Source organism: Nesoenas mayeri (assembly GCF_963082525.1).
Source record: "Nesoenas mayeri genome assembly, chromosome: 3".
NCBI lineage: Eukaryota > Metazoa > Chordata > Aves > Columbiformes > Columbidae > Nesoenas > Nesoenas mayeri.
Genome location: NC_137544.1, coordinates 60,477,592 through 60,497,155, shown reverse-complemented (window position 1 = coordinate 60,497,155; position 19,564 = coordinate 60,477,592). Strand labels below are relative to the sequence as shown.

Genomic DNA, 19,564 nt, shown 5'->3' with positions numbered 1-19,564 from the left:
CCAGAATCAGGAAATACACTGAGGAGTGTATCTGAGAGGACCTCCTCAGGATGTGCTGAGACCTTGTAGGTGCTTGAGGCAACCTGGGTTCTGGTGAAATGAAGCACATTTTAACTGGATTTCCTCTTGGTGATTAGGCTCTGTAGTGGTGTGAATATCCCTAGGGATGCTTTAGCACAAACACTTTTCACAGTCCAGTTTCTCACAACTGTTTTTGTGGTTAGTGGTGCCTCTAGATATGTTGGAGTTGGATAAAAGCATTGAAAAAGAGTTTCTGATGTAGCTGTTGTTGGTAAAGGATACAAACTAATCATGGTTCTTTAAATGGCAATAAATCTCTGGATGTTTTGTCACAAGAAAATTTCCTGCCATTTGGAAGGGAGTTGTTTGTTTTTAAAAGTTCTTAGCAGTAACTTAATGCCTTTCTCCTTCAGTAACTGCCTTTGACTTAAGTGGGAGAAAGTTTGGTTAATATGGAGTGTTTCTGAAGGCAACATCCTTCATTACGCCTCCTAGAGTGTAGCTGTCTGGTAACTCAGATACATAAGGAATGTTTTGTGGAAGGTGCTTCTAGGAAATTCTTTTGGTTGGGATGTGTGAGGGAGGTATTATGCAACCCTTAATTTGTGCAAAAACACTGACAGTACATCAGAGATATGTAGAACATGCTGGAGTATAAGGAGCACTTTCTATGGGGCATCTTGTTTTACTGTGGTGCAATTTGCTTTCTGTGCTGAAACAAATTAGTGTGGCTGGGCATGGTCTGAGCAAATTTTGTCTTTTCGTTCCACAGAAATTTTAAAGGGGGGTTCTCTACCTGTTTTAATCCATCCAATCTGGAAAAGAGCATTTTTTTCATAAAGAATAAATGAAAGGAGGTTTCAGACTGCTGGAAGTGTTTGTTGTCTGCTTCTTTATTGTAAATATTCATTTCTATATTTCATGAAAGCTCCTTATATATAGTAAAAATGTACTAGCTCAGACCTGTGTAGACAGACTGTTTGGAATACCTGCAATGTATATATTGGCATAAAAGCATTCCTGTTTTATTTAAGCATCATTAAATTGTTATGAATGCATTTTAAACATGAAGAAAACTGACAAAAGTTAGTATGCTAATTCTGTGCAGTCAGAAGCAGCAGTGTAGTATGGTTTTGTTAAATGAGAATTATGTGGCTCGTAAACACAAAAAGGGCAATGCAAATCATAGAAGAATGTTGGGTTGGTGGGGAGTCTGTGGAGTAGCTAATTGACCTCGAACTCCAGGGATGGATCAGGTATTGATGCCTACAACCCACTATGAGGAATCCAATCTGGTATTGGAAATCTCTAGTAGCAAGGCATCTTCAGCCTCCCCTAAACCCTGCATGGACACAGTTGCTTTTAAAGGTAGACTGCTTTTCCTCAATTTGTTCTAAATCTCCTTTACTTTGGAACAGGATGTATTTGAACAGAAGTTTAAAAAACTCTGTTATGTTATTCTATGTTTTAATTTATTTTTTTATTTAGTCTTATTGTTCTTTTAATGTCCATAAACACAGGGAAGATTTATTATGCTTCTGCTTGGCAGCAACTTTTTATGCGATGAAGAGTTAGTGTATGACATGTCCAGCAATATTTTTTGACTCTAGCTGTCTTCAATAATTCCTCCTTAATCATGTGTCTTTAAATCTCTTCTTACTCATGTGTTTTTCCTTTTTTTTTTTTTCTAGATACTTTGCCAGCTTGACTTTCTTCCTTCAGTTATGCTGCAGATTTTTCATGGTATTTCATTTGCTGTCTCACAAGTGCCAGGTAGAGGAGGGTAATGATGTCTTGTGGGTTTTTTGTATGAAACTCTCCTTCCCACAGTACAGAAAGTGGGTTTTTTTGGAGTAGCCTACAATGCTGGCTCATTTGTTCTGTAGCTGCTAGTGAGTGCAAAAAATGTGTGGAGGGTTTGTTTTTGTTCTTTTTTTCTTGAATGCTGCCTAGACAGTTTTACATTTTATTTCAGCATCCCTAAGCATAGGGCATAATAAATAAAGCATAGGGGATAATAAATACTTTTACGGAATGTTGTCAGTCTCACTTCAGAACAAGATCCCCTCCTGTCCTTGTGGGTGCTTCCCAAAGGGGTGCCATGGGCAAATTCTAGCTCTATTGACATACAAGTCAGAAACGCCAGTATGACTTTGCACAGTTTCTTGTGATATTGTGCTGCAGTTTGACAGTGAATCATGGGTGAATACTCTCATGCTGTAACAAAAAATTGTTTGGTTTTCATAGAACTTGGAGCTTATATTAATATTCAAGAGCAAACTGCAAAAGTAGGAGTGAGCCATTTAAATTCCTCAGTCCTGGATACAGCCTTAAGTTTAAGCAAGACAGCATATTGCCAGCTTAATAGTTATGATCAGGTACTTTAGATGAGGCTTCTCAAATCAGTTGTCTAACAGAATATGAAATCTTAGGATTACTTTGCAGCAGAGCAACTAGGAATATACTTGTTTCTGGATCAAGCCTAATGAATAAAGATTTGTGCACTTCTTAAAATATAATCGTGTTTTCTATCAGAAACATGGCATGTGAGACTCCTAAGCTCTTGGGCATTTAGTTTTCTCAGTGTCTTTATGTTCTTGGGAAAACATCGGACACAGCAGTGAAAATACTGCAATGCGGAGACTTTTGTGGAGAAGAACCAGGGATGGTAGATGTATTTTGTACCTTTGGTTACGGTGAGACTTGGGGACTAAAATTCTTGGATATTGTGTTACTTTTGAGCGGTATTTTCTTAGGATAGAAATATTTTCTTGGCTAGGTGAAGTTATCTAACAAATGGGTTTGTTTACACCTTTTAGAATCCTTCAAAATTTTCAAAAGCCTGGAAAGATTCCTATTTTCTCTAGGCATTCCAGCTGCCGTTCATCATATTCTTGAAATACTGCATATTTATTTTTCAGTCGGTGCTTGCTGTTCATGAATCTCCTATGTTTAAACCATTTTTGGTATCACGGGATTAGGAGATGTTAACTCCCATGACTTAAAAATAATGTCATAAGAAATAATTCAACATCTTCAGATTAGAAACACTTCAGGGTTTTTTTAGCAGTTTAATGGGCATGGCTCTGATTTTCTTCAGAAGGTTCTACACACTCTGCCTTAGCCTTTTGTTTGGCTTGGTGCAGATCACATTTCTACTCGAACCTATGTAAAAATGAGCAAATTTCTTAACAAGAAATTGAATGGAGTAACTAAAAAGAGGAAGAGCTTTCAGATAGCAATGTTCCATAAGATGTCTTCAAGCTTCCAGAAAATGCATCCTACTTATTAAAAGAAGCTTTAAAGTAACATACAGAAGGTGGCATTGCCAAGAGAATGAAGGAATGGAATGAAGCCCTTTGAAAGGAGAACTTTTGTCCAGATGAAGAAACAAGTTTTAAAAACTCCATGAACTATGTCAAAATAAATGTACGCCTTAGTAAGGCAGCTTCCAAAAGAGTTTGAGCAATACTTACTGAAGACTGACTACAAAGAAAACATTCATGAATGCTTCACCAACAGGGAACAAGATAGGGATCCTGTGCAGTCAAGATGGAAAAGGAGGACTTGAAGATGCAGCTTTCCTGCCATGATCTTAAGAAATATTTTCTTTAAAGGGATATGGCTGAGGACCTGTCTCAGATTGAAATTGCCAGGAGAAGAGGTTTTAAAATGAACCGTAACTCCTCACAGGAACTATGTGATGATGACTTAAAAGTTGTCAAGGAGCTCGGACTGAAATGAGCTGTTAATCGTGGTGTGTGACTGCTGACTTTAATTGATGTTGGTGGCATAGCGAGATGGCAATGTAATACTAATAGGACAAACAGCCTGAAAATATAAATAAAGAATGCATTGCATAGACACATGGATAAAATCCGACAGTAGGGATGAGCTGACATGATTTTTTTGTAGAGGGAAATCACCCTTTGTTATGTGAGTCTGTACCTAAGGGTGATCCATTTAAGACTGTGTATTGGGATGTCAAAAAGCTTTTGGTGAGATGCCTTACTGAAGACTCTGTAGAGACAAAATTAGTAGAGATTACATCTTTACTCCCTCAGATCAATGAGTTCTTACAAGAATGGAACAGAAGATTGGTTTTGTAATGAAGCAAGGTCGCCAATGGAAAAATGTGCTGGTGAAAGGATTGGTCTGTACTCTTTTTTTGAATTGGGCTTTTCAGAGGATTCATGGATCTGGGAAATTCCTGCTGGTGAACAGTGTGATGGCAATGTTTGCTGATGTGCAGGCTAATCAAAATGAAAAATTGGCTTTAAAGAATTGCAGCAAGTCATATGGTACCAGGTAAATGGGCAGATAAAGGATAGCTGAAGTTCAGTGATACTGAATGTGAAGTAACATATATGAAGAAAAGCAGCTGTAGTTAATCACACAATATTAACTGCTAATTTAGTTGTTGCTATTCAGTTTTCTAGTTAGCTCAAGAGTTTTCTGGAAATATCTCTGGATTGTTGATTGAGTCTTTATTTGCCCCATTCTTATAGTGTCTGCAACACTAATTGCTGGCTTCTGGTGGAGTGGAGCTGAACAGATGTTTGATCTAATCCCAGTAGCTGCTGTGATTAAACCCAGAGCTGGTTTTTGAAGCTTGGAGGTGGATCTGCCTAGACGTTCTTGTCATAGAGAGCTGCTCAAAAAAGCCAAATATATAACCATGTTACAAACAAAAAGGGGCAGATCGTATTTGAATCAAAATTAGAATACTTCCTAAATGGAGAAATCTTCAGGTCAGTAGGGAAGAAATAAACAGAAATAAACTTTTGATCAGCTTTCCTCCTGGCCATCCTGTCTTTGAGGTGGATTGTTGTTTCCTGCCTTGGTTTTAGTGAACTCTGCAGCTTTGGAGCTGTGGCAAACTCTCTACAGTTCCTTTAGATTTCAGGATGTCTTCCCATCGCCTCCGAGGCCTGGCTGTTTGCTTTTTGTAGGACTGTCTTCTCTGAGCTCTTCTTTTGGCACACCTGTGGTCCCACAAGTAGTTTCTTCTTGGGTAGTTAATATAAACCCAAACAATCACACAGATACCACCACATTGATAATTTATTTGTTTGGGGATTTTATCTGCTTAAGATCTTGTCTAGGCCAAAGGAGTTCTTGGTCTTCATTGGAAAAAAAAATCTGCAGTGATGTAGATCCTCTGGACAAAACTTCTAAATGTAGAACTGAGTTACTACAGTTTGCCTTGTTTTCATTGACTTCTTCTGCTGTTGTGTTTGCAGGTTGGTTGAACATTTGGTGCAGGGCTAGTAAGTGTTATGACCTGTAATGTGCTCAGGTCTTCAGCTGAGCCTCGTTAATTACCTCTTTGAGCTCAGAATATTTTTTCTGATTGCAAAGTTTGGAGTTGAGAGAGTATTTAGTATTTGGTGTTCCTGGCACAAGGGAGTCTGTTTCACTGGGACTGATACAGATGCAGTGAGCCTGAACGCACTGAGGTTATTTTTAAATAAATGGCTCTTTGTTTGCTTGTCATCTTTTATTCTTTCCTAATCCAGAGTTCCTCCCACATGCATCAAGCTGACAGTGGGGTTTTTTCAATTGTTGGGGGTTGGAATCATGTGATAACATCACAGTGCTTTGTCTTGGGCCAACAGAGAGTGGATTTTTTGAATCTCAAGCTTTCTTCTCTCTTTTTTCCTCCCCATCAGCAGAAAGCCTTTCTATATTGACCCAGATGTCTTCAGAACATTGATACAGTAGTTTAGATTTTGCCATGTAGTTTGCTGTGTTAATTCCTACACACTCCTCTTTCATGCTTATCATCTACATATTTTCCTCCCCCCTCTCATTCCTTTCTTACCATCTGTATGAGCTTTCTTTGTGCTACCACTTACTTGCCAGCTTCTGCTGTTTTATTTCAGTCAGTACCCTCTGCTTTGCTCCCATCAGCCTTGCATTACAGAAGTGAGAGGTTCTTTTCCTTCATATCCTTGAAGTGTCGTGCAGTCAACAAGCCCAGGGTTTCACTCAGAGGCTCTTGGTCTAGAATGCAGTGGTTGTAAACAAACCAGTCATTTTGTTTTTTCTCCTTGTCTGAGTGGTTCTGCTTGGTGAAGTCTTGCACTTGTGTTTATGAGAATGATCTGAGCCAATTAGCTACAAAAGTTGGCAAGAATCTATTCACATGGGTTTTTCAAAGAAGTACCTCGCTGTATTGTGGGAGAGGGCAAGTTTTGCAATGCTCCAGTGTGACAGCAGAGTGAACTCTGCAGATCAGTTAAACATTTTGGGAGGTGCTCCAAAATGTCATGATTTATGGGTTATAAACTTCCTTGTGATTTCTGGTTTAAATTCATACAGGCACAGCTTTTATTTGCTCTTGTGACACGTTATTGTCCCTTTAGCTTAAGCAGTTCATATTTCTTAGCTTATCTATCAAGAAATCAGCAGCTATCAATGTTTTAAAAAGATGAAAGGTTGCTTTTTAAGTGAATAGCTAAGTTATTGAGCAGTTATTGAGGAGATCTAAATTAAGTTACACATAGAACCTGTTCATATGTGTATAGATGCTTAATTTGTATCTGTAGTGAGGTGGACTGGGGTGTGTGTGTTTGCTTGTTTGTTCATTTATTTATTTTCTGTGTTGTGTCTCAAGGACCTCTTCTTCCTGTGATGTTATATTTGGGGTTCCTGAACAAGTGGATGTTGCATCTATGTCTCGACAGAGGATAACATTTCTTTACCCACTGGAACAATATGTGATTCTGTCTTAAGCAGAAGCAGGGAGGTATTCAGCTTCATCCCTGCAGATATTGTGGGGTCTGGTGCCTTCTTTGTGTAGGACCTAGTGACCATGTGGGTGGAAAGTGAGATCATCTAACTGATCCTGTGCACTTAACCCTGCCCAAGCCAGCAGATAGACTTACTCAGTTGTCTCAATGGATATTAACCATGCTAGGTCTGATACAAACATGCGGGGGAGGGCCAAGAGCACCTCTAACACAAACCCTTTGAATGGCTAGTTGTTAATCTGAAATCGTACTGTTTGCTTATGAGTTTAGGTGTAGAAGCTCACTTGGAAATTCAAGAGAAGTTTGGCACAGTTTTAGCTATTCAGGGAACAGTGAGCTCAATACTGATGTGGGTGCAGTATGGCACTGTTGTATTTAAAGGTAACTTGTTGATTTTGGGGTATAAGGTATTCTAATTATTTATATCTCTACTTTGTGCCACACAGCATCCAGAAAGGGGTACCCACCAGACTGCTGGGCTTGTGTAGCATCTGCTGGGAAGGTGTGCTCAGAAACTTCCCTTTGAGTAGATTGCAGGACTGGCTCTGTTTTGTACTTCAGTGATCCAGCAGCCCTGCTTCCATTTCATAAAAATGAGGCTGCTTGAGCCAAGATTACTATAAGGATCCTGATCCACAATGCTTTATGCTAGATAAGAACTAGCATATGTCTGTTACGTCTCTGTCTTAGTGCACTTGAGCATGCTTTGTACATCAATTGGAGCATCTGCAAATATTGTGCTTTTCCTCTGATATATGGCATATTTAACTGGCCTGTACAGTCATTACACATTTTTCCTTACCCAAATCCAAGCCTCAGGCACCTTTGTAAGGTTCTTTTTCTAGCTAGCCTCTCCCACCAGACCAGCTTGGCTGGATGGCTTTCCTGGGAGGTCCAGCCGTTCCACTGGGATGAGCACATCTAAACACAGGTGCTCCCATCAGGAAATATCCAGTTCCAGTGATGCTGACAAGTCAGCGATGCTGTGGTTTGCACAGCTGAACCAGAAATATCAACCTGTACTGACGTGTTGTTGGGATTTCCAAAGCACATTTCCTACCTCATGCAGGCAGTCTCTGGATAAAGAGGAAGATATCTATGCCAAACATAGAGAGCCATGAAGAAGTTGAAGTAGATAAGGATGTTGTTTGCTTGGTTCTGAAAGCTTACCCAATAGTACATGTCATCATGGCTTGTCGAAACCACTGTTACGATGCTGAATGGAGAGCTGCTACTGCAGTATGAAAAATGTTTAGTGTTCAGACTTACGTTGAATAAATTTTGTCACAAGCGCTTTTCTTTCTGTATCTTTGTCAGAGAAATATCTTACTGTGTCTTTTAATCCCCAAGTGGAAAAGAATCCTAAATATTGGACTGTCTTGGACGTTGCTGTTATCAGCTTTCCTTTTGCCCTGATTAATTGTGGGACAGTGAATGTAAGGCAATGGCCATGTGTTTCATACCAATTAATTAGATGATAATAGTAAACATAAACATTCATTAGTTTTATAGTTGCTCTGTTTGCATTAATTATTTTTCCTGGCAGCACTGTAGTAAGCAGGTAGTGTCAAAAAATAGGGTGTATGTGTGTGGTATCTGAGTATTTGTTCAAACATTCTTTGCCCTGTCATATTTTAAACAATGAATACGTGATGAACTTTGACCATTGCATTTAATTTATTGCGTTCTTGGTGACTAAAGGCATTGGCAATAACCAAGAACAAAGGGCATTAAATCCACTAACGGACACTTGCCCCTCTTGACCATATTATTGTGTATAATCTTAAGTTTTTACTAATTACCCTTTCCTAAAAAAAAGTAGAGATTTTTATACGTGAAATTCTCGCTCTTTGTACGGATAGCTTAGAAAGAGCTAACCGGATTTACACTGCAGGTAAGAATTATTGCTAACACAATTGTAATATATGTCAGGCTTCACAGATGTGTCCTTTTCTATTGCTTCTCAGGAAAGAAGGGTCAAGTCAACTGTCTCCACTCCCATCACGTGAATCTGGTTTCCCGGGATAATAAGAAGCCGATTCCCAGTGTAGTGGTATTTTGTTCTCTTGAGTGTGTAATGGTGTGTTTCAAGCTCTTGCTGATATAGATGTTAGTTAACCTAATAACAGAGGGTGACTGCTCTGTGTGTGTCGCTATGTCAGCAGCCCAGTGTGGGGTTGTCCATGCTAGTCTGTAGGTATAAGCAGCTTCATGACAGGTGGATTGGCTGCTGTCGGCAGACAGGTAGAGCTTGGAGTGCTTTGCTCAACTGCCTGCTGCTGCATTTGTGCTTTTTCTCTTACCAAGGCCAGAGCTAAGCTCTAGTCTCACGCTTAGGTTATGCTTCTGTCACATCCTTGTGGGCATGCCAGTTGTTTAAGGAGGTGGGAGAGAAGGTTGTGGCTAGGCATACTCTATTGTTTGTAAAGCAGCAAGACACAATTTACTCTGAGACTTTTACCCATAATGTGAAAGATGGCTAGCAAAGACCATACTTACCCTGGTTTCTTTAAATAAGATTAGTGACCTGTAGCTAGGTCTGCTGTCAGGAGGTAGAGAAGGGAAATTTAATCTTGTGCCTAAGACCAGAATAAGGGATAAAATTTATTCTTTTGTGCAGCCTGTGGGGTTGCAAGACTTGCAGTTCTTCCCTTACCTGTCTCTTGCTGGTGTTCTATGCAGTGAACCTCCATCCTCACCCTGCTCATTGGGCTGCTGGAGCCTGAACAGACTTTCTTTGCTGCAATACAGATGATGTAAAAGAGCACTTGAAGTGAATTGTCAATCTGTGGTCTTCAGAGTGCTTCATCTTGAGGGCTTAGGTGTTGATAGGGCTCTACTCTGATTCATATTCTTGGTCAGTTATTGTTTTACTTACCTTGAGAGCGAAATTGCCAATATTTTAAGTGGGTTTTATTCAGTGTAACTGCAGAGATAATTCTTCCACCTTTATTGAAATGCCATTTTGCCACTTGTGAATTTGTATTTTCCAGTGAATGGAAAGTGCATCTTTCATTACAGCAGCCTGTTAAGATTAATTTAATCTGGGGGAAATGTGAATGAGAGCCTGATAAATGGGATTCTGATGGTTTATGTACTGAAGACTGAGCAGTTCTTTTGGGCTTAGCTAAATCCTGATTTTTCTGAGCTAGTGAATTTTTATGAACGTTTGAGTTAGATTTGTCTTAGAAGCCATCAGTCTTACTGAGCTTTGCTAAACTTGTAATCGTATTTATGTAACTGAATATAGTATTTAGCTGCTTTATAGTGTGCTTGACAGTACAGTTCAGGTGCTTTATAGGAATCATTAGCACTGTTTTTTTTAAATTGTTTTTTTTAATGAGCTTCCACTTGGTGGTTTGTATTTGACTTCTGACCAGTGCTCCATACACTGATCCTTCCTTAGGTCGGAGGAGTTTCTCTCCCAATGTTGTGAAAGAAGACAGTCAGAAATGGGTCTGTCAGAAGAGTTGGTTTAGGGGTGTACGTTGTTTCATTTTTTTTTTTTATTTATTGGATAGACACTCGATTCCAAAAGTGTGCATGTTTTTTGTGGCTTGTTGGAATTGTAGGTAAGAATTGGGCTGTTCCCCTCAAACTGTGATACCAGCCCTGAGGGCTAACCTGGACTTCAGAGATCTGGTCTCTTTGTCATGAATGACAACTTCATCTTAAAATATGTAACTGCTAGAGCGAGACGGAAAACTTCTTTGAAGTTTAACCTATTCTAAGGAAGATACTGTGTTATCAAATGAGATTATCCAGAAGACCTGGATTTCACAGAGGTCTTTATATATAAAGGCAAGAGATCCTCTTAGTTACATAAGAAATATAAGTATCACAATGGAGTTTATACCAGTATCTTAGTGTAAGTTTTTTTACAAATGTTTCCTTATTCTTGTGGTACGTCCCTCCTCTGAAGTAACTTGAGGCTTTTGGTGGTGTTTTCTTTTATGCATATGGGTTTTTTAATTTTTTAATTGCTGTGATAGGGATAGAACAAGACCCAAGAACATTTCTTACAGTGCAGCCTGCAGTCAGATTTGTTCTAACAATTGTGTTAAACAGTTTTGGCCAGCTGATTTTGACAGTGGTGTGTGTATATATATGCACACATATACACATGTACATACTTTAAGAGTAGTTGTTCTTCCTGGTTCTGAGAACTTGCCATTTTAATGTAAGATATCTCAAGTATTTTCTGTGTTCTGAGTTTGATCAGGCTCTATCACTTTTTTTTTTTTTTCCTTTTTTAAGTAGTATTTCTCTTTTAATCTTAGTTTTACATCCCTCGTGAAAGCATGTTATCTTGCAAGGTTTGAGAATTAGTCATGGCAAGTTGTGCAAATCTTCTTCCTGCTCCATGTAACAATTGTAGACTTACAGTTGCTCAAGATCGGACTTTTATATGAATAAGAGTAGTTAAAAATAGAGCTTGTATTTTGGCAACTTCCTAAAAAAACCCAAACAAACTCTAATCTCATCTGAGCAAAATATAGTAGCAATATTGTTATTTTTGTTTGGCTTTTGTGATGTCTGTTTCCTAAAATTAAAGAAAGTCAGTGTCTGTATGGTCATAGCAATGCACTGCCTTTTTCACTTCAATAAAATGTATCTGGTGCAATGCATACTTCAAATATTTGATATGAAATCTGGCTGAGGAAGATTCTTAAAATAGAAGTTATGAAACTTTTAGAAAACATAATTCAGTATTTGCTTTTTGAGGGAAAAGGTCCTTTTTTATTACTGTGTTACTCCCCTCTCCTTGAATATTGTTTCTTGAAGAACCTAAGCTCGCATATGCATGTGCTGTCTATTCATGCCCTGTGTGTATCTATCCTTTCTTCAGCTTTTTAATAATTTCTAAGCCTGTAGGCCAGTTGCAGTAAAGTACAGCTGAAGAGTAGATGTCTCAAAGATGTTACTTTTCAACAAGTTGGAGAGACACCATTGCTGCCTTCTCAGTTGAGAGCATGGCCACAAGGCTTATCTTTTATTGAATAGCTTCGTAGCAGTTTTGATGATCTAAGGAAATAGGCAAGGCGAAAGTTGTGGTTAGAGGTAGAAGCCCTTATTAAATCCATTAGAGTAGAGAAACTTGATGGTACATAAAGCTTTTTGCCTGCTGAGCTCGTCTTGCTACCTGTCTTTTCTGTCATAAAAGTGTCTGCAGGGAGGGGAAAGCAGGGAGAGACACTGGAAACCGGGCTGCTTTTTTGTTCTGCTCTTCACAGAACTGCATTTCTCTGAATTCCGTTTTATTTTTTCCTGAAAGAAAAAGAACAAAAAATTTAATTGATTGTAGAGACAGAAGAGTGTTTGCAGGAGAGGTGGAGTTGAGTCAATTTTCTTGTTTTGTTCTCTTGATCCCACAAGCCTTTTGCAGTAGAAATGTGCTGCCTGTTATAATAACCTTAAATACTTCTGCTGACACTTTGCAGTTGCCTCTTGTTTTACTTTGGTGTGAATCTAGGCAAATGAAACAAATGTTTTAAGATAAATTATGGGCTACATTCCTTGTACTGTAAGCATTGGTGCGTGTGTTTAGTTTTAGTCATGCAAGTAAAAGTTGTGATGAACACAATTCTCTGCACAATGAAATTCTTACTGATATGAGGGTTTCTGTGGCTTTACATATTAATTCCCTCTTTCCTTCTATTCTGCTTTACCTTTTCCTTTTCTCTCTCCCTCTCTAGTCTTCTTATATGAATCAAAATAGATCTGGGTGGTAATTTATATTGAAAGTTTGCTTTTGCCTTTCTTTCAGTTTACAGCTGTTTTCTTCCAAGATTCTAATACAGAATGTGTACAGTATGTTCTGCAGTGATGTAAATATATTGCACGAAATTTTATTGCAACTTGCACAGAGGGTGAAAATACACATTCAATGTAATTTTTTTTTGTTTTTCTTTTTTTTTTCCTGTAGGGTCATCAATTATCATGTGTAAATTAAGCAAAGAGATTTTATTCTCCAAGGCACCAAATGAACTTTTTGCTTTTTCTTGATTAGTGATGTTTTTACCTGAGGAAATCAAGGTCTCACTTAAAAAGAAAAAAACAAAAAAACAAACAAAAAACAAACCCAGAAAAAGGTAGCGGGAGGAAGGAAGAAAGAAAGAGGGGGGAAAAAACAAAACAAAACAAAACAACCACCACCACATCCTGCTGACTATCTTCAAAATTCAGACATAGCAGCTAAAATAGGGAAATCCCTCTAGATCACTTATTTCCTACTTAAAGTTAGGTCGTCTTAGCAAAGCAAATTGTGTGAAGAGGCATGGTGTAGAAGTATTTGGCTGCCAGAAATGTGTGGCATTGACAATTTCTCATTTCTTTCTGCAGATATTGCTGTTGTAGAGATGAGTGATGCCTTCCGTCAGCCTTCCCTGTTCTACCACCTGGGAGTCAGGGAGAGCTTCAGCATGGCCAACAACATCATCCTCTACTGTGATACCAATTCAGAGTCTCTGCAGTCACTGAAGGTAGCTTTGATTGGAAAAATGGGGTGTTTGGTTGTGGGGGGGAGGAAGTCACAGTTGGTCCAGCTCTTGAAATGGGTTGCCTGTTTGCGTAGGAAATACAGACGCCACTGGTGTTTCACAAAAGAGAAGCAAAAGTGTTCTGAGGCCTGGGAAACATAGCCACAGTGAGATGCTGAAAAACTCTGTTTCTTTTCTCCCAAGAGAAAGATGTAGATGATTTTATCACAGTCTGTAAATACCTAGGTGTTAAATAGCTCTTTCTGGAAACAGAAGTTTGACAAATTTCGGATAAGAAATGAAATACGTGGTTTTGTTTTTCTAGAGAGTTACTGGTGTTTGGGGTAAATTGTTATAGTAGTAACAAGTGGATGAGAATGGTGTTGTGTAGGGGGCAGCAGAGTAGGTTTTAGCCCCTGTGTAAAGCAGCAGTTCTCTGGCTAAACCTGATGGGGCCCCAGATGGTCTCTGTTATGCCTTGCTGAGTTACAGCTGTAGCAGAGTTGGTAAAAACAAAACGTGTGCCTCCTCCTCAGGGTCACAGTTCACAGTATGGGAGTTTGGTTTAAGGCAAGATGATGGTTTAAGATAACCTATGGGGCTGTGAGTTGTGTCGGCCAAGGAGTTGATACTTCCTTCCTCTTGCTAACTCTGCTAAAGGTTTAACTTCCCTGCGGATGGGGGAGGGCAGACAATGTGGATGGCAGTCTTTTCAGTTACTTGCCCTACCTCAGATTCGTGGGCTCTGATCAGGACATGTTTTATGCTATTGTACTTCCATTCTAGGCGTTGCTGTAAAGAAGCATTTTAGTAAGCAGCTTGGTGAGTAGGACTGCAGTCTGGGAACTGCCGCCTCTCATGAAGTGTTTGCTTCCAGTGCTGCTGGCTAGTGAGTGTAGGATATTTGGTTTTGAGTCTGTCCCATTATTTGCAGCTTGGCCATCTTTTGGAAGGGGCATACCTTGATGAACTCAGTTTCTTCTCTTCAGATTTTCTCAGCGAACTGGAGTGGTTGCAGTCCAGTTATTTCCTTTCTTTTTGCAACACGGAGTATATAGAAAAAAAGTCCTAAAAATAAAACTGCAAATGACAAAATACCTCTGTGTGGATTGAATTCAATTATGCAAGTACAATGACCTATAGTATAAGCAGAGCAGAATTTCATTGTGCTGGTTAAGGAGCCAGATACCCAGCTCCCACTGGCTATAGTTTGGAGGGAGGCACCAAGCTTCCTTGGGCACTTGGGAGAACTTTTTACTAGTTTAGGAGCTGGACTTTGCAGGATTCCCACTGATGTCAGTGAAAGCCCAGTTCTGCACAAGGAGACTTGGATGTCCCAGTTGCTGCCAGTACAGTACTCACCAAAAACCTCTCTTTGGTTTCCTTTAGCTTTGAGCTGGGCCCATGTTTCTGCTTTAGGTTGTTTGCAGACAAGTTATCAGAGAGCAAGACCTTTTCTGTATTATTTAGTGACTGCCTGAAAAAAAATAGTTGTGGGCATGCCTGAGCATCTTTTGAGGCCGTGTTTGTTCCTATTTGTTACAGTCAGCAGATAGAGTAGAAGCAATGCAGGAGTGTATGTGCAGTTTTAGTCTTGTGTAGAAGGTGGTGAATTCAAAATCTGGAAATGATCATGGAAATGCACGAAACACAAAGCTGTAGAACATGATTTAACTGGGGTGCCAAGCAATATAGGTGAACTTTTGCTGGTGGAATATTCTTCTGTGTGAACGTTCAGGCCAGATTGGACAGGGCTCGCAGCAAACTGATCTAGCAAGAGATGTCACTGCCCATGCTGGGGAGTTTGAGTAGGTAACCTTTAAAGGTCCCTTCCACTCCAAACCATCCTATGGTTCTATATATGTACATGTATAGGTTTGTCTATTTGTGTATACAAGTATATTTATATCCCACACTTAGAAAGGTAGCAAGAGTCTTATTTGAAACATGCCCCCTCAACAGGGGTAAGAGCAGTTTTATGGAAGCCTGACTTGGGCAATGTGGAAAATATGAGGTGACTTGGTTTGACACTCCGTTTTTCATGCTGTGTTATAGGTGAAGCTGCTCAGCAGTCCCAGTAGCAGAGGTGTAGCGTAGCTGTTTGATAAATCTGGCAGGGTTATCGGTTGCTGGGATCAGAATTTGCTGACAAATCTCCCTGAAAGCGAGTTTGCTGTCCAAAAGTGGTTCACACTCAGCCTGTACCACCCAGATTAGTGTGCAAGAACCAGCTCTCTCTGTCTGTGTGTGCTTTGGCTTCTTGTTCTCTGAAAATTTACGTTTAAAATAAGAAGATAAATTCTTTGCATTAGATACTAGAGCAATGTGAATTTCAGTCAGGTTTGGAATATTTTAAAACCTCATAGAGATACTGCATTTATTATTCTCTACAGTTTTTTCTGCTGGCAGTGAAATGTTACTATATTTAACTTTTCAAATAAGAGTAGATGTGTATTAATAGTCAATTTTTGGACAGCATAACTCTTAGAATATTTACATATGGAAGAGTATGTACGTGTATATACATGCATGTGTATAGAGATGCACACACTACAAATGTTCCTCTGCATATATAGGATGTACATATTTACTTGGTTCCATAGTTGTTTTGTCTCTCCTGGGACAGTACTTGATTTATATTGATTTGACAGGCGTAGGAAACATCTAACAACCAGCCTTTCCTGTCCTGTGTCTGTAGACATGAATATTAGAAAGTCATACTGATCAGATATCTTTCTTAGTAGTTGTTTAATGATGCATTTTTTCTTTTTTTTTTTTTTTATTCCAGGAAATTATTTGTCAGAAGAATAATGTAAGTATGATATCTCTGTGCCAGTTGAATTTTAGGCATTGCAAATTTCTGTTCTGTTTAATGTTGTTTATCTTATGTTTTCCACTTGAATCATTTCACACTGTCATGCTGTATTTTATAGAGTTTACATGGAGAATTCTGGAAATCTTAGCAGCAAATCTGTGTATATCACTTTGTTGCTAGATACCAGGCTTGCTTCTTACCTTACCTCCATCTATCAGTGGTATTTTCGTGCTGCCTTTACATATCTGCCATATTTTTTTCACATGCCATTTACATCTGTCATCTTTTTTTCTGTTGCCTTTTTCTGTACAGTGTTCTTCAGTGTTTTTAAGAAATACTCTATTGAAAAGGAGAGATATTTGGAAACTGGTGCTTGTTTTAGAAACCCATGGATACACCTATGAAAACATATATATTTATAAAGAGAGCGCGTGTGTGTTGATTTCTGGAAGTTGAGTCCTGGAGCCTGTTAGTCCAAGTGGAGTGCAGATCCCAGCAGTCTGTCAGTGACTGTCAGTCATTTAACTGCAGGTTTCTGCACCTCGGGTTCCCTTTGGTTTCTGAGGTTGGCCTTGTGAATCCGCTTTTTCCCTGCTGCATTCAAGGGGGGCAGACCTGTGACCGTGAGAACACTGCTGTCTCACTGTGGTTAGTTCTGGAGCAGCGGGGCCAGACCTGTCAGAATATATTATTTGGCACATTGAGTTGTTCTTGGCTTCACTTTTGAGACTTACTGGTAGCCATATATGCTAAAATATAATTTTATAGCAGTTAGTCAGTGGTATGCAGGTACCTTGAGGTGCCATTTGTAAGCTGTACAATTCCATATATTTGAATAAACTTTTCTAAGGGGCATATGAAGCATTTAATTTTAGAAATTGGTCAGGTTTTATTTCCCACAGTATTGAAACTGCCATAAAAACTGGATTATTTCTGGATTAACTGCTGACTTCTGCCAGTATGAAACACCATTTGAAAAGGATGCAGTTATCTACTATAGCTGATAGAGTTTCTAAAGGTGGCTTAAACACCAGTGCAGGCATTGTTCCTAAAGCTACATTTTAAGTTATGTATTTTTAAATTAAAAAAAGAGGCAAAGAGGCTTCCATAAAGAGTTTCTATATAACTCTTAACCATAAAGTCCTTTTCAGAGACCCTCAGAATGCTGTGAATGATGTTAGACTAAAAATCTATCGCCTTTCTTTAATGAAAGTGGGGTAAATGATCAGTTACGGTTTTACGAACAATAAGAGAGAACAGTAAGGCCTTTCTTGTAAATGCATTCTGTATTTTTGTTCTGGTGGTCCCAGATCTAGGGAAAATGGTGAGTGACTGATTTAGTGTCCCTGGGAAGACAGGGGCAAGAGCTCCATTAGCAGAAAACCAGGAGATGACAACTTGTACAGTAGAATACAGGGGAGATATCATCTTGTCCTATTTTTAAATGACAGTCTCTGAAGCTCAAGGAGAGGTAGGGTAACTTTGCTGTCATCTGTTTGAGAAAGGATTGTTCTGTTTTCCATTTAAATTTGGATAGGTGGCTGTGAAACTGTCATTTATCACTTTTAGAAATGTTTCAACGTGTGCCACAAAACAAATGTGTTCCTTGAGAGTCTCGGATGTTTCCAAGCACACCCACATAACATCTTTTCTGGGAGGAAGTATTTTCCCAGGGACTGGAATAGAGAAGTCACTAAAACTGGCCTAGAAACTGCCGCGGATTTTTTTTTTTTTCTTATTTTTTTTGGCATTTTGTGAGCCCAGCTGCCAGGAAGGAGACTTTTTGTAGTGTTAGTGCATACCTAACTATTCCTACTTCAAGAAAATCATGTTGCTTTGTTAATCATATGACTTTTGGATAAACTGGTGGGACAGAGGTACTGTTCTTGAGAGACTGAGACTGTGATGCCCACCCTTACCAAAAATAGCCATACAAATGATTATGTGAGGTTGCAAATATGAAAAAATGGAGTTCATATATAAATAAACCAAGAGTTTAGTCCTGCTGTTCTCTAACATGTTTTTTAATAGCATGCAGAAATCGGCTGTAACAGGACAATGGTATCCTTGGCACCAGGGGATTAAAAAGGCTGTAAAACAAATGCGTGTGTGTGTATCTATATATATCTGTCTAACTGGAGCACCTTGTGTTTTCTTAGCCTGAACCTTGTATTCCTAAAACTGGTGGGGAGAAAAAGAAAAAAAAACATTACCAACTGTTATGTTCTTTGTTCTGACTGGATTTTTGTGCTTCCTATCAATAGTCGATATGATGTTGCATAGCTAGGATAAACTGCCTGGACCCTATCAGGGCACAGCAGTACAAGATAACATGGGCTCATTTCCTGTTGTATGCAGTTTTATAGCTGTTTAGTTGGACCTTTTCCAAATGTTGCAATAACACCAAAAACATGTAATACATTTTTACGGAGAGTGATACTTCAACAAGAGGCAGTTTGATATTTGAAAGCTCAAGTTTAGTTTTTGCTGTTATCTGATTTTCGAGGTCAACCAAGCAGCAGAGGCATTCTAGAAATTACTAGTAAAGAGTTTCAGTCACAAGGAGATGTTGGTATAAAGGTTACAGTGCATGGCTGTACTTTGCTTGTTTTAGCTCACCAGTTTTTATTTCATCCTACTTCTCCCCAGTTTGAATCTTATCAACTTTGGAGAAAAGCTGAAGGTCAGGTGTAAAATAGCCAGTTGTGCGGGGTTTTTTTGTCTTGTGTTTTTGGTGTCATGGTTTGTTTTTGTTTTAATTTCACTTCTTGCTGAATCTGAGGAACTTTAATGTGCAGGCATTATATGTATGGTTTGTAAACAGCTGCAGTAATGAACACCTTGAAACAGTGCTCACCATTCAGTTCAGGCTGCTTGCTTGCCCCAGGTTGGAGCTACCCAGGGGGTCAGATCCTGGTATGGCTGCTGGTCTGGTTGGAAGGACCATCCAGGGGCAACAGGGACTGTTCTGCTGGGCAGCTGACTCATAGACAACAGAGATAAAGCAACAGGGTTAACTTTATATGGCTGAGGACTCTTACTAGTGTTTTCCTTTCCTGACACTTGTGGGGCACCAGAGATTGTAACTTTTACTGGTTTTCCCCAGCCCTTCCTGACTACCTCCTGTTTAGGGTGTAGCCTGGTGCTTGGTGCAGCACTCTTTCAGGTATCTGCAAGCTTGGAGCCTCTGTATAGCTACTACTGGACAACTGTAGATTCTACAGGATGTGTTCAGCTATTGGTCTCTTTCACTGTGAAAACAGGGGGAAATATTTTTAATACTCCTCACCCAGCTGACCGACTCACCGGAACAGGCTGCCCAGGGGACTTGTGGAGTCTACTTCTTGGAGACATTCAAAACCCACCTGGACGCCTTCCTGTGTAACCTCATCTGGGTGTTCCTGCTCTGGCAGGGGCATTGGATGAGATGATCTTTCACGGTCCCTTCCAATCCCTAACACTCTGTGATTCTGTATGTAAAAATGCTACATAGT

The 19,564-nt window shown here is 39.3% G+C and overlaps 1 protein-coding gene across 1 annotated transcript in view; it reads left to right on the top strand.

The window, feature by feature from the left end:
- Window positions 1-19,564, top strand: part of MAP3K5 (mitogen-activated protein kinase kinase kinase 5) — a gene marked incomplete at its 5' end in the record, with an annotated part of 102,810 nt that overhangs the window by 18,409 nt on the left and 64,837 nt on the right. Inside the window, 2 exons of the mRNA XM_080341344.1 lie at window positions 13,119-13,258; window positions 16,044-16,067. Of these exons, the coding sequence (XP_080197470.1) occupies window positions 13,119-13,258; window positions 16,044-16,067 (164 nt within the window). The remainder of the gene's footprint in view (window positions 1-13,118; window positions 13,259-16,043; window positions 16,068-19,564) is intronic.